The 15,000-nt window shown below is 35.8% G+C and overlaps 2 protein-coding genes across 4 annotated transcripts in view; both read right to left on the bottom strand.

The window, feature by feature from the left end:
• Nucleotides 1-2,557: 2,557 nt before the first annotated feature.
• Nucleotides 2,558-12,552, bottom strand: LOC127966347 (BCL2/adenovirus E1B 19 kDa protein-interacting protein 3-like). Of its 2 annotated transcripts, XM_052567260.1 has the most exons (6): nt 12,377-12,544; nt 6,645-6,864; nt 5,917-5,989; nt 5,726-5,823; nt 5,436-5,585; nt 2,558-4,498 (listed from the first exon to the last, which is right to left on the bottom strand). In XM_052567260.1, the coding sequence occupies exons 1-6, from the start codon at nt 12,453-12,455 to the stop codon at nt 4,450-4,452; spliced, it is 669 nt and encodes a 222-aa protein (XP_052423220.1). In that variant the 5' UTR covers nt 12,456-12,544; the 3' UTR covers nt 2,558-4,449. The 2 variants fall into 2 exon arrangements, with proteins under 2 accessions (XP_052423220.1, XP_052423221.1); XM_052567261.1 differs by lacking the exon at nt 2,558-4,498 and having other exon boundaries at nt 5,432-5,585; nt 12,377-12,552.
• Nucleotides 12,553-14,436: 1,884 nt separating this feature from the next.
• Nucleotides 14,437-15,000, bottom strand: part of LOC127966343 (serine/threonine-protein phosphatase 2A 55 kDa regulatory subunit B alpha isoform) — a 19,703-nt gene continuing 19,139 nt past the window's right edge. For both annotated transcript variants that reach the window (XM_052567256.1, XM_052567255.1), the window contains exon 11: nt 14,437-15,000. This exon is cut by the window's right edge and continues 817 nt beyond it. The gene's annotated coding sequence lies outside the window, so the exon portion shown is untranslated.

Genomic DNA, 15,000 nt, shown 5'->3' with positions numbered 1-15,000 from the left:
CGTTGTAGCGCTATGTTTTGAATCATTGGAAAGATCGGACACAGATTAATTAGCTCTGGAGTCGGTCTGCACTGAAGAACGGCTGACATCATTCGTTTTAATGAGACATTAAAAAAAAAGTCATTCGTTTTTACTTTACAAAGAAGAACCATTAAAGAGATTAATTAAAAAGAATCAAAGCACAAGAGTAATTCGTTGGGTAATCTAGTTATTCTGAGAATATTGAATACAGAGTTCACTTTGAAGTAAAAAAAAAAAAAAAAAAAAAAAGCTAAGAAGTGTTGCTATTATTATTATTATTTTTCATTTGGCATTGTTTGCTGCCTATGTTTATAAACAAATATTAGGCGGTGGAACATTTCTCACTGGAGGCTCGCGCTCTGTGTGCTTCTCCAAAGCAGCCTCACAGTAACAGCTCCAAAAGCCCAGTTTCCATAACAACAACATGTTTCCCCTCACCCGAGCTCCTCAAATGAGCTCCTGCTTTAGCTGCTGTCTCTGAGGCTGCTGGACCGAGGGGGAGAACGTGAGAAAGACAGTTTGTGCCACAAAAGGAACAAAAGATCAACCCGTTTCATTCATTTCTCAGACTTGCATACATAAAACTGACGCTGCAAAGAGAGAACTTTAGAGACGTTTCCAAACCACTTCCCTGGTTAACAGAAGTCATTATGTGGCTTAGATAATGGCATTGTTTTGGAGCACAACACACACACACACACACACAACACGCAAGCATGCATACTTCAGTCATCATTGACTACGGAACCTCAGAACACCTGTTTCAGCCAATCACAAGACGGGAAAATCAAGCACAGCTCCTCCCACTTCAGCCTATGCGGTAGAATATGGGACTCACAGGAATTCCAGCCAAATGTACACACAAAGTTGCTAAATGTGACAAATTGTTTAGAACATTTAACCTCGTATACTTCTGACTGGTGTATAGCTATGTGAACATGGCACACTTGGATAAAATAAGATGCAATTAATCATGGAAAAACAACATGCCGATCCACTGTATTGTGATCTAATTTGCATGGCTGTGCTCAGTATGAAAACGCCCTGCAGGTTGCAGCAACTGCTGACTCATCAATCATTTGGCTTCTGCAATGCTATTTAAAAGCGCTGAGAAACCTGACAGCGGCAAACTGTTGGGGAAAAAAGATGTGTAGTTGTAGGCAACAGTATCCATAAACAGACACCACAACGTTTTGGAATACAAATAATGTCGTTCCTCACCCAGTCGTGTTGAGTCAGAATGAGGCACACACCCTTCATTTCCTCTCTGCGCCACTAGAGGGCAGTTGCGTATCGCTTTTAGACTGGTTTACTATTAATTAAATTAAAACCAGGTGAACGCACAAAGGAAATTTAGCCGTTTTAGTGTCGGTAAAATTGGTTTAAGCCTCTTAGCTCTGGGAAAATAATGCGCGTGGCGCCCCTCGAGGATATAGGCCTATAAAGCACAAATGAATTTGTGCAGAAAATCAATGCATGAAGTGGATTCAATAGTAATAGCTTTTCTGCAGGTTGCTGCAAACCAATCAAAGGACAGATGAAGCATTTCAGCCACAGATATCATATAACTGGCCTTAACTCTCAGTGATTTACCATAAGGAGCTTCAGCAAGAGACTGTGAAAAATTGACTAAAACAATGACAGAGCACAAATATGACAAGCATTTCATATTCACAGTAAAGATGAGGGCATGAACTTGTGCAAGAAACATGAGTCAGATGTAAGGTGGGTCAGAGAGTTGCCAGATTGATCCAAATTCATGTTTAGGAGGAGCCTGGGCTGGTTAACCCTCACAAGTCCATGAGAAATTAAGTCACAGATGTTCCGACAACAGGCTCAGAGTGTATACTGTAGAGCAGGAGAAGATCTGACCCCAGGTCGAATTCCCAGATATTCCCAGCTCGGAGGATCAAATATAGGCTAATGCTGTGTTCTGAGTGGTTGCTAGTATATTGCTGGATGCTTATATACTGTTAAAAAAGGTAACCTTTAAAGGTACAATGCATTATAAAGTGTTATTAAATGGTAAACAATTATTCATAATGTGCATTTTAATACATTAGATCATGTTGTAAGTAATTATAAGCAAATATAAATGCTTAGTGTAACAAAGAGTTGATACGTGTAATATGGTTACAATTATTATAATGTATTATAAGGTGTATTACAAGTCATAATTCATGCATTAAAACTACTTTTATAATGCATTCGAAGTAGGCTTGTAAAGAACAAACAAACATGATTAGGTACTGAGCAAGTCATAGTGATGCTAAAAAAATAAAATAAAAAAAATTCCAATAAAATTGTATTTTTATTCAAATAAAATTGACAAATTTTTTTTTATTTTTTTAGGTAAAATGAACAAAATTCTGTTAATAAACCGGGTTAAAAACATGGTTGCTGAATATATTTTGAGCAGATATATTTGATAAATATTGATCAGATTGGAAATGTCCACAAAGAGTGAAAAGATTGTTTGGAGACAACGGGAGACAAAACAACAACAACAAAATAAATAACTAAATAAAAATGCAGATTGTTCTTTAAGATTTTAATTTGAAAACTTTTCTCATTGTCCAACAGGGGAGGAAAAAAAAAGGTCTGTCAAATCAATAAACTTACAATTAATGCAATCATCGCATTTAAGTCTAAAGTAAAGTATCTCCACAAAGGAGTTGTCTTTGTGAGAAAGAAAAAACTAAAACCTTTAACTATCATGTACCTTCTCTTCTAGTCTGCCTTGATTGTTCAAGACTTTTAAAAAAAAATCCAAAGCATAAGAGAAACCATCTAAAACTCATGTTCACCAAGATGGCGCAGAACAACAAAAAGAACGAGCTTGTGGCACAAAACACGCACATGATGACAGGAAATGACAACAGGACGCCGTATCAAACATGATGAAGGAAACGAGGCACAAAGTTCATAAGAGTGGAGCTCTCAGTTGGTTTTGGCAGCTGTGTGCGAGGAGAAGTATAGATCCTCAGATAGACCAAAGGAACGTGTTCACGCATCCAAAATACACTTACAAAGAGACAAAAACACAGCTGGACTTAAAGATAATTCACCCTAAATTAAACCCTGTTCCCAAAGATGGATGTTCATGTCCAGGATAGCATAGTTACCTGTGGTGCTGGAGTGTTAGTGTTCACTAAATGTGTGTGACTGTTACTGTGTAAGTGTGTTTGAATAGTATCTCACACAATAATTCAAATTCTGCCTTCATTACTCACACTTTTGGAGATATTTTGAAAGATGCCCAAGCTGCTCTTTTCCAGTTTATCTCTATTAGCTTCAGCTGTATGGAAAAGAGCAGCACAGTTGTTGTTCAAAGCTTCCCACTTTCCTAGAAATTAAAAATGCAATAAATCAGTACGAGATGAGAAGTTTGAGAGTGTACAACAAAATTCCAGAAAGTCTGACACAGCTACGATGGCATGATAAAACACCGAAGCCAGATTCTCTCAGCTCTGAATGCTAATGGTAAATAGTGCAGTATTGCAAAGTAGGCTATGCCTAGTAAGAAATCACTAGGTCCTGATATGTATGTGAAGGAAACTAACAAAACACAACACAACAATCACAGAGAAACAGATAAAACAAGAACTTTTTTTCATACAGAGATCCGTCAGCCCCATCAGACTGGTTTTTAATCTATGCTCATGAGATGATATATATATATATAAAGAGCAACAGGTGTTGTCTCTGTCAGGGTTGTGTAAAAGATTATGCAAAACTTTGTATAAAATTGCATGTGATTCAGTCATAAACATATAATGTCCGAGTTATTACATTTTCCATCCTCACCAAACGTGTTTGGGGTCTACGCAGAGCCCTATCCTTCCCAAAACACTTCCAAGTCCATCATCCTGGCGTTCCGCTCTTGAAGTCAATAAAATAACTAAATTGGTAGCATTTGTAGAAATAAATAAAATCTTAGCTAGCGCTTAGGCCTGCTCGTATAACTTAAATATTTTGGTTGATTCTATTTTGAGGGAAAAACTAGGGGAGATTCTTTATCAGCTTTTTGGTCATGTGATTGGACCAAAACGGGGATGTTTTTTGCCTCCTAGCTGAATCGAGCTAGTGTGGAGCTAGCATGTGTGCATTTGGTTTCATGCAATGCTCCAAATACTTCCAAAATGAAATAGTAGTACAAAGGGGGTGTTAGGACATTCAAAACTGGAAAATAGATACAGAAAATGGAAACATGAAAGAAAAGGGCCTTAACTGAGGAGAAGTTTATCACTTCACTTCCCAAAATGGAAAGGCTACTTTAAGGAATTACTTATAAAAACAAAATGGGAGAAATGTTGCAGAAAAGACTAAAAGGGGTAGAAATGGGCAGCAGGGAGCTTCTTCGTACAAACTGCAACGTTCTCCCTGATCCACCTGGGCCATGCCTGAGGCACTTGATCGGATCCGTGTTCAAATGGAGCTTGCAGGGGGAGTTGTCAGCCTTTTCCCAATATAGACCCTGTTTTAGAGATACAAGACAAAAGAAAGATAGATGAAAAAGTCAGACACTTCATGTGTGGAATATTGCACTGTTGTTCAAGGAATAGTTCACCCAAAAATACACATTTAGTCATAATAATAAAAAATAAAAAAATAATAATAAAAAAAAATAATAATAAGTAAATAAATAAAAATAAAAACTCTTACAAGTTTAAAACGACATGAGGGTATAGAATCCTGATCCCGCAGTATTGCGAGATATAAAGTCTTACTTTTTTTTTATCTCACAATTGCAAGTTTATTTCTCAGAACTGCAAGTTTACATCATGCGGTCCTGAGAAAAAAAGTGGAATTGTGTGATAAAAAGGTCACAATAGCCTTTTTTTTTTTTGTGGAAGAAACAGCTTCCATGTGAGGTTAAGTAAATGATGACTAAATTTGAACTGTGAAATCGCAGCCTGTACTCCCAATGGACTCCATCATGGCGGCGCTCATCGGGTACTAAAGAAAAAGGAGTTTATTGTGCGTTTTTGAGGCCTTTTGTAGTAAGTAACATGCCCTTCAAGAAGAGTCAGAAATACTGTATTTATAAATTTTGAGTACATGAATGACCAAGCAAATTTGTATGTCTGACTGGAAAATTCTGAATTTTAGACACAGGAAGTTCCTAGCTATTGATTTCAAACACAGTGGAAACACTGATCTATGATTTATAATAATCATATAATAAATTTATAATCTACATAAAAAGATCAGGGAAAAGAAATTAAGTCTATAATGAATTATAATTAATAATTTTGCAAGTTATTTACAATCATTTTAAAGGCATGATGTAGGAAACATCAAGTTATTTGCTTAACTGTCACGGTTTGCTTTTTGTACTCCCACAATGTAGCACTTAAAGGCAGCATAAACTACATGTGTGAAGTGTGGTTGTGTTTTAGGAAGGTGTCTACCCGAGACCCAGGACCAGGATGTGGGACAGAAGCAGCGAGGGGATAAACACTTTGAGGAACTCGGCAGAGAAGATGCCTCCTTTCTTCATGGCTCCAGACTTCCTCATACTGAGAGTCACTGAACGTCGCGGGTGCCGGAAATGAAACTCCCTGTCAGAAAGATAAATCTACCAGTCATCACAACAGCATCTTACCAAACTTACCAGATAAAAGAAAGAAAAAAAAAGAAAACAAACATAAAAAATGAATACAAACTATAATAGTAGTTAACAGTAATCACTAGTGCTTACTTGGGCGGAATATTCTCAGGTCTACTTGACCAGTCTGCGACCCAGTCTGAATCCTTCATCAAGATATCATCGTCTCTGATCTCCTCCATGACTTCCTCCTGAGTGGACACAGACACACACCCAAACACAAGCACAGACAGGTCATGAAGATAAGCCTGAGTACATTCCAGAAATTAGAAGAGCCACAGTACCTGACTGTCCCTCCTCATGTCCACGTCAAAAATGATCTGGCCTTCATCCTGAGGACTGGGAGGTCGAGGAGGGCTGTGGGACACAGCAGTTTGAAGTAAGCTAAGAATTGTCATTAAAATGACTTTTGTATGTCTTCAGAATTTCCTTTTATAATCATTTGTTGCCATTTTTGTCCCAACAGCTTTCATTGTATGGAAAAGAGCAGCTTGGGAATTCTGCTAAATATCTCCTTTTGTGTTTTCCAGCACAAAGACATTCATACAGGTTTAGAACGGAAGTTTTCATTTCTGTGTGAACAGTGCTTGAGAGAACATCAGTCTGTGTACATATAAAAGAGGAACAATGTATTCCTACAGTAAACTTTGAGTGAGATGAGGGTTATTATGGCCGTATCCTATCAGCGTGAGGCCAGTGTGACCATGTGTAATTTGGCATGGATGTTTACAGCACTGCTCTCTATCTATGAAGTCATTAAACTCAAGCTGTGGTCTCAGGTGACATTTGCAGATGATATATATGTATATATATATATACATATACACATACACAACATCTCAAAGGGATAGTTCACCCAAAAATGCCAATTGTGTCTTGTGTCCTTTCATGTTGTATGTTTTCTTCATTCCACTTATTGCTCATAAATGCTTAGCATGTGTTAAGTTTGTTTGATTGATATATATATATATATATATATATCATTTATATATGACATAAATATGGTGTTTACCTGTCGCATGAGGAGTTACTGCGGCTGGATTCATGCTGGGCATCTAGCAGGATTTTTTCCATGTCTCCATTGTGGATTGAAGATGACGAGGGAACATGTTCCAGCCCCCCCACCATCCCATCATCCTCCTCTACTATCTGGGCTAAAGGGGGCGGCACTGAGGCAGCGGAGGAAGAGAGAGATGTGGCATTTTTGTTCATCTCCAGCTCTACCCATGACCCTAAATGATGTATCACATAACAATCACAATAATAATGAAGATTATAAAATTACAATTCCTTATTTAATTATTTTTATGTAAAAAAAAGAAAATAATAATAATGTTTTTATTTATGCAACAATATGAATGGATCAAATCACACAGAACCTACTATTTTGGTTCTCATTTCACCACAAAATCAAAAGATGAAAAAAAAAAAAAAGAACTGTCAAAGTCTTCCTTGGACTTCCATAAAAAGATAAATAAATAAATAAATAAATAAATAAATAAATATATATATATATATATATATATATATATATATATATATATATATATATATATATATATATATATATATATATATATATATATATATATATATATATATATATATATATATATATATATATATATAATATATAGCTATGCATTTAATTTATAAAGATCCAGGATACAGTAAAAATAAATAAAATAAATAATTAATAAAAAAAGGCCATCAATTACAAATGCAAAATGTCAGGTTGATTTTGGCAAAGAAAATCTGACAGGGAAATATACTTTAAATGGTCCAGAAAAGTATGAAAGACGTTGTCAGCATAGTCCATCTGCCGTCAGTGGTTCAACCGTAATGTTATGAAGCGAACAAGTGCCACAAGGATGCACTGTTTTCTTTCAAATCAAAGCATAAAATATACGTAGAAACAGTGCATCCTTGTGACACTGCTAACACAGACGAGCGTAGGCAGTTTGAGTGATGTGGAGAGACACAGATGAGACCGTTTACAAAAATGATTGAATAAAGTCATTATTTTTCTTTTATTCCATAACTTCACGGTTGAACTACTGATGGTCTATTCTGACGATGTCTTTCATACTTTTCTGGACCTGACACTGTTATTTATTTGGCAGTCTATTGGACAGTCACAAGCCTCTCAGTTTTCATCCATAATATCTTAAATTCTGTCCCGAAGACGAACTAAGCTTTTACAGGTTTGGAATAACATGGGGGTAAGTGATTAATGACAATTTTCATCTTGGGGTGGAGTATTCCTTTAATGTTCTTTAATATAATATCTAATTTTGAGGGGAAATGTGACCTGGTAATGATACTGCATCTAATGTATCCACCATTCATTCAGTAAAGGCCCTGAGACAGACCGAGGCAGACAGTGGGATTTCCCTGTAAATCGTTGGTGGTCTGGCTCACCTTCTATTTACTGTGTGGTGAACAGGCAGTAAATGCCTCCCTCTCAGACTAATTACAAGCTCACTGATATATGAGTCACACCTGACCTGACTGCTGCATGCTCTACGTGAGTGTGAGCAGGGACGCACTCCTGAACGCATGGCCTGATCAACACAAACACACAGACTCCTTTTATCCGTCAGTCAGGGACGAGCACTAAGCTTCCCGTGTTCCCCTTGCACCCTAAATCTGCTGTGCCGTCTCATCAGAAACATCTGTGTTATCGCACAGTCAATCCTCTGTTTACCACCGGCTCAACACACCGCTCTGGTTCCCCAGTGCACGCTGCCGACCAAACAGGATGATCAACTGGTGCTGGACGAGGAATACCCCCCTCACCATGTAGAGCACTTTGAGTGATTCGAAAAATCAGAAATCGCTATTATAAATATAATGAATTATTATTATTATTATTATTATTGATTATAAATGGAATGCCTTGCAGGCCACTTTCAGGAAAACAAAAAGAGGAAGATAAAGAAGGTCCACATGACTTCCTGGGGTTGAGCAAACATAGATAATGTGACAAGGGCCTGCTTTGACTCTACTGGGATACATCTTCTCATAAGTATGGCTGAGCATACATGTCTCTGCCCTGTCCTGAGGGGGAAACGTGTGCATTTGGCTGCGCTAGAGACTGACCTTTGTCTCGATCCACTGACACAAACAGTGTTGCTGTGGCAGCAGGCAAGCTGAACGTTCTGGCCAACGGTGGAACATTACTTTGGTTGTCATCAGGGAATATATAGAGATCAAAAGATCAGATGATAGTATTACAGAGGCTCATTTAAGAAACGCTAAAGCATCACGGCTGCAAAGTGATCAATCTGTGGATCTGGAAGACAAATAAACGATTGGGTGAATCTTACAAAAATAGGCCATTTTCAACCTTTAAAAAAAATAAATAAAAAAAATAAAAAATAAAAAATAAAAGACAAAAATTATGTCTGGACACGTTGCTATATATATATTTTTTTTTAGTATTTCTTATATTTAATTTTTTATTTGTTATCTTTTACTTTTATTAATTCTTATTACATATTCACTAAAATACTATATTAATACAGAAAAAATCAAGTAAGATTTTTTTTTTTTTTTAAAGAAGCCTCTTACAGTTTTATGTAATTTATTCCTGTGACAGCATATCGGATTATTGTTAAATTAAATACTATAAATGTTGTAAATGGGTGTTCTACTTAACTTTTTTTGAAACTTATTATTATTATTATTATTATTATTATTATTATTATTATTATTATTATTATTATTATTCAGGTTCTTTGATGGATATAAAGTCCAAAAGAAGCATTTATTTGATAAATAAATCTTTGGTAACATCATAAATTTACTGTCACTTACTGTCAAGTCTCCTTGTTGAATAAAAATATTCAATTCATTAAAACAAACAAACAAACTTACAATTTACATTTACATTTTATTTATCTTTAAATGAAAATTATGAGAAATAATAAGACACCCAGAGGCATATGCAAATTATGTAAAATGTAATAATGTAAAACACACACACACACACATTAAAAAATATTATATTTAAAAGCCATCATTTATGCTAAAACTGCTGATTACCAAACTACATTTGTTTATTCAGAACAAATACAGAACATTATCAACTTTGAATTAAAACCAAAAAAATATGACCTAGTCAGACCGGACATGGTCTTGACAGGTTTTGAGAGATGTGTTGTATTAGATCATTGGCTGTGGGCAAAGTCCTTTCACACGTCCTCCAGCTAGCACTCATCATGTCTAGTACACAGCCGGGCGCATCCAAATTGTCAAACAAACACTGTTAAGCTGAGCCCATATTTGCCCATCTGTTACACTGAAAGAACCTGGCCAACATTAAGTTGTCATTTCACTTTCCCTAGAGAATCTCTCAAATTCACAAGTTAGCACTAGTGCATGAGAAAGCTGTGGTCATCAAATCACTGCATTGAGATCTGGCCAAGGATGTCAGCCTCATCTGTGGGAAACCAAGAGTTTTATGAGATAATGGGGCTGTCGTGCTGATGATGAAACCGTCTCAAAATCTAGTGAATGAGAAAAAACCAACGACCACAGAATTTATTCTGGAAATAAAATCTCTTTAAACCAGGGTTATGTGCTGAGTGAAAAGCCATTGTGTGACTAAGACTCTGTGTTATTTTAGTAACATTAATTCTACTAAACTAAAATAATATACATAATAATATATGATCATAGTTTTGCAACATTTTAAATAAATTATTTTTATATTTTGTATTTTAATTTATTTAAAGTTTTAACAATTTTGTTGTAAGCTAGATATATTAGAAATATATATATTTTTTATTAAGTTTCAGTTTTTAGGTTTAGTCTACTTTAGCATTTCATCAAAACAAAACTGAGAAATAACTGCTATTTTAATTGTAGTTAGTGTTTATTTCAAGGAAAGAAAATGTTTTATTGCTTTAGTTGATAACCCTGTAAAAATAATACTTAACAATAAAACGTAATAACAATATAAATAATATGTACAGGCTTATATAAAAGTATATACAACATTGTATTGCTTTCTAATACCCTTGATCATTAAAAAGCATAATTTTACCACTTTCCATTATATTTTCCTTTAAGAATTAAACGAAAAGATAATTAATTTGATTTGTTTAGCTGTTAAGCCTTTTGGGCGTCAATTTGAGCAACCTCTTCATATATGAAATGAAAGATAGGAACATCAGATATGCAAATGAAGTTTTCTGCATGAGCCAATATCTCCGTGCATTTTCCACCAGCCTTCCTCATGAGTTAGCTACCTTACATGAAGCAGACTGCTGCTACTTCACGATCTCAAAATATCATGACTCACCGCCCTAAACTCACACTCCCAATTTTATTTCCTGGCTTTCTGTCTTACACTTTCCACACGTAGACCGGACCACTTTCTCTGCTGCTACAAATAGAATTACGAATACTACTATGGTGAAAGCGCAGCTCATGAATATGAATTATTTTCTATTACTATTCTTATTATCTTCTACTTTAACTTCCCTGCACATTTTGGTCACGTAGCCAAATTTATATTCATGATGCGAGTCTTTACCATTAGGTAATTGGCCAGTTTACTAACGTTCGCCGCTCAATGTCTGCCTTTCAGCCAATCAGTAAGGATTATTGGCTCACTACTAATTAATATTAATGATTCTAGCCTTTTCCATAGTAGAATTTATTAACTGGCGTCCTGAACAAGGGTCAACAGCTGTGAGGACTAGTGACGCTTAACTAGCTTCAGCGCGCACGTAGCTTACATTAGTATTGTTTGTTTACAGTGAATGGCAGTTTAAGTACACTGCCCAAAATATGTGGTCTTAATATTTAGACAGCGAGATTTAGCTGTCTGCTCTTCGCATTTCAGAAAGCATAACGTTACCAAGAATATCAACAAGATCTAACGTTATTCGTCTCCTGTAACTTTAGAACATATTTAGGAATTTTCTCTATTTTTGACCAAAAATTGTATATATAATGACTAATTAACTGATATGGATTTTAAATAGCAGGCTGACAAATAATGTTTTTTTTTTTTTTTTTAGCAAATCCACACTATTTGTCTGGCTATAAAGGTTAAGGGTTACTTTTTCGCATAGAAGTTATTTTTAAATGCATTTCACACGGGTTTTCGTCTACTACGCCTATTAAGCTTTAGTTAACTACAAGTTCAATCTAAGAGTGAGAGGCCGATTTGTAGATCAGTTTGTTTGCATCTTCGCAATTTACACAAAGACCTTATTTGCTGCCACATGTCGTGCATTGCATGTCAAAGAGATATGAACAAAAAAATATTTATTCTTTGAGCCTCTTCTTATAAACACACCGGACAAACACGGGTATGTGTCACATATCTATTACACGAATAAAAATGGGGTTTCAAGCATCCACAATCTCCATTATCGAGTTGCTCTAGTTCTCGCCTTGTTGACATCGGCTTAGGCCAGCCTTCTGAAAACGTATAGTCATACTATTGGTTTACGTTTAAAGTCAATCACTTTTTAAGACCCGCCTCAATACACAACCTCAACGGCCATTGGACAGAACGCTTGTCAATAAACATGACGAAATATATGACAGAAAACCCCGCCCTCCTTATGGCAAAGAAATGTTGACTGGAACTAAAAAAAGAGCATTTTACATGAAGTAAAATAATTAAAAAGTATAAATAAATATAAATACAGCCAAGTCAAAGGCGTATATAACAGATTTTATAGATGTCAGTGCAATACAGCGAGGTGCTCCGGCTGTACATACCGTTTAACCCAGGCTCTCCGTTGTTGTCTACTGGAGCAGTAGCGTCGGACATCGTGGCTCTGTGTTGGGCGTCTTGCATAAGACTGTCTGTAAGCACCGCACGAACACACTCAGCGCACGCACGCGCACGCACGCACGCAGGCACACACGCACGCACATTTGGCCCAGCGCTCATGCATAACGGAGCCTGATCACGGATCGGGCGCTATGTGGAGGCGTGCTTTTAAGTTCGTTAATAACTGTTTTCAGTGGCTGACCTCAGAACTGTTGGGAGCGCAGGTTTCCTGCAGCGCTAACATGACGCAAACGTGTTCATATCTGATAACAAAGACACTAACATTACGTAATGGACTCAGTCTGCTTATTTATAAAAAACGCACGTGAACGAAGTCTGTCAAAAACTAAAATGACGTATGGCAAGCCTATTTAACATATATTTCTTAAAACAAATATATATTGTTGTTGCTGATACGTTTTTAATTACATGCAAGCCATCCAATAAGGATCACTATCTTTTCTATTTCATTAGTAACTTTGCATTTGAATGTTTTGTATGTTTTACTTTAGGGCCGTTTCATAGTCAATGCGAGGGACGTAAACGACACGCTCCCTTTCATAGTGAACGCAAGCGTCACAGGTGATGCGTGTATGCAGTACACCGCTCACGCAACAGGGGGTAGTAGAGTCAGGTGATATTAGTAGAGTCGGGTCGCGTGATATTCAGATCACAATGGCAACTGAAGAGGAGTGTATTCTGTTGCTGATGAACTATTGTGTAAATGTGGATGAATATGTATAAGTTCGCATAATTTTTCCTCTTCGCCCGCCATTGTATTCAAACCTTCTTCTTCTGTAAACACAATATACTTGAATTAACGTACAATACTTGCAATGTCACCCCCAACAACAACACATAGTATTGCGTGAATCGGCGCGTCGCGTATCAAAAACTAGGACGACACTTTTGGCTATGCACCGACGCATAATGGCGGCCGAAGTGTAACGATGCGTAGCCTCGGGGACGCGTATGTGTACAGATGCGTTTACTATGAAACGGCCCTTAGTCACTTCTCCAAATGTACCCCGATAATGGTAAAAATTGCAAATTTTAGCCATATATATATATATATATATATATATATATATATATATATATACATATATATATATATATACTAAATTGGCTGATGATTGAATTAAGGTAGAAAGCTATGCATGGACGATTTGTTAAAAATTTGATAAACAGTTTAAATTTACAAAACAGATAAGGTTACTGTTATTATGATTTTCATCTGAACAGTTAAGTCCTCATTCTGACCATAGTATTTTATATATATATATATATATATATATATATATATATATATATATATATATATAGTAAAATAAAAAAAATAAAAGATTGTTTTCATGAAACATTTCATGAAAACAAATAAAAACACTATTATCCATGCCAGGCCAGTAGTAAACAATGGCACTTTGTAAAGAAACTAAACATGCCTGCACATACAGCTAGAGACATGTAATATGCATGACATCACCTTTTTCACAAATGTTGGTTTTTATAGTTCACACAGATACGATAATTGGCATTTTCATTTCACTTTGACACCATTTTTTTTAAAGTTTGCATCTTCAGGCCCTCGAAACATTTAAATGAACAGCCAAAACCTATTATTTTCTAAAAAATGTGTTGTATAAAAGCTCCCTGTGACAATTAAAATAATAAGCAAAATAAATAATATAATTTAAATAAATAATATTTAATTATTAAATAATAATAAAAATAATTACTAAAATAATTTTTTGTAAACCTTCAATTGGCACTAATGACTAATGGAAATGATAAAATAGCCATCCATACATCCCTGGCATGTTGTGGACATATTTCTGCCCTTACCATGCAGTTTTTTTGTTTTGTTTAATCCGGTATTAAAAAGAACCGATCAATGTTGTTAATCTGTAGTGATTTTATAAATCTGAGAGTGGATATTAAGCTCCAAAATCCTTGAAGCAATGTTTAAAATTATCATATATGCAAATGGTCAACAGAACATCCCTCATGGTTCTCAAAAGCCTTTAATATCCTATATTAGTTTGACGTCACGCTCAAAAAGCATTTCAATTTTGCCGCAGGCATGCTTTGTAAATACAAAGAAGAGGACATGACTCTTGTTTAATTGTTTGTTCCGTTTATAAATACCATTTTGATATCATAATCTCTATAATCTTTCTCAACTTGTAACTCTTGAGATAGAGAGAGTGAAGGCAGAAATTGGACATGGATCACAAAGGAAAATAAACCCTGCAAGCCTGAATGACTCGTACATGAGCAAGCAGTCCAACTGGAGTTTATGTGCTTGAACAAGTGTAGATGTTAAACTACTACAGCAAACACGGCAATGCCGTCTGTGCCACAAAAAAAAAAAAAAAAAGAAAGAAGAAAAGGAAAAGCTCTTTGGGCCGCTGTGATGGTGAGTGTGTGGATATCTGAAAGGAAACAGCCAAAACCTTTTGTAGCTGTAATGGAGTGTAATGGGACAGTATGAAATGTTATTAGTAGTGAGCTAAAAAAAAAGAAAGAAAGAGAAACACTTATTCTTGAAACAGAATAAAAACAAACT

Source organism: Carassius gibelio, chromosome B10 (assembly GCF_023724105.1).
Source record: "Carassius gibelio isolate Cgi1373 ecotype wild population from Czech Republic chromosome B10, carGib1.2-hapl.c, whole genome shotgun sequence".
NCBI lineage: Eukaryota > Metazoa > Chordata > Actinopteri > Cypriniformes > Cyprinidae > Carassius > Carassius gibelio.
The sequence above is the reverse complement of the archived record's forward strand: the minus strand, read 5'-3'. Positions and strand labels throughout refer to the sequence as shown.

What these genes read in the sequence shown, in the direction of transcription:
- LOC127966347 (XM_052567261.1), bottom strand. Translation starts at nt 12,551, where the DNA reads ATGAGCGCTGGGCCAAATGTGCGTGCGTGTGTGCCTGCGTGCGTGCGT. An exon ending in CGGAGAGCCTGGGTTAAACG is followed by an intron (nt 6,865 to 12,376) that starts GTATGTACAGCC and finishes TACATCATTTAG; the next exon opens with GGTCATGGGTAGAGCTGGAG. An exon ending in AGTAACTCCTCATGCGACAG is followed by an intron (nt 5,990 to 6,644) that starts GTAAACACCATA and finishes TGTGTCCCACAG; the next exon opens with CCCTCCTCGACCTCCCAGTC.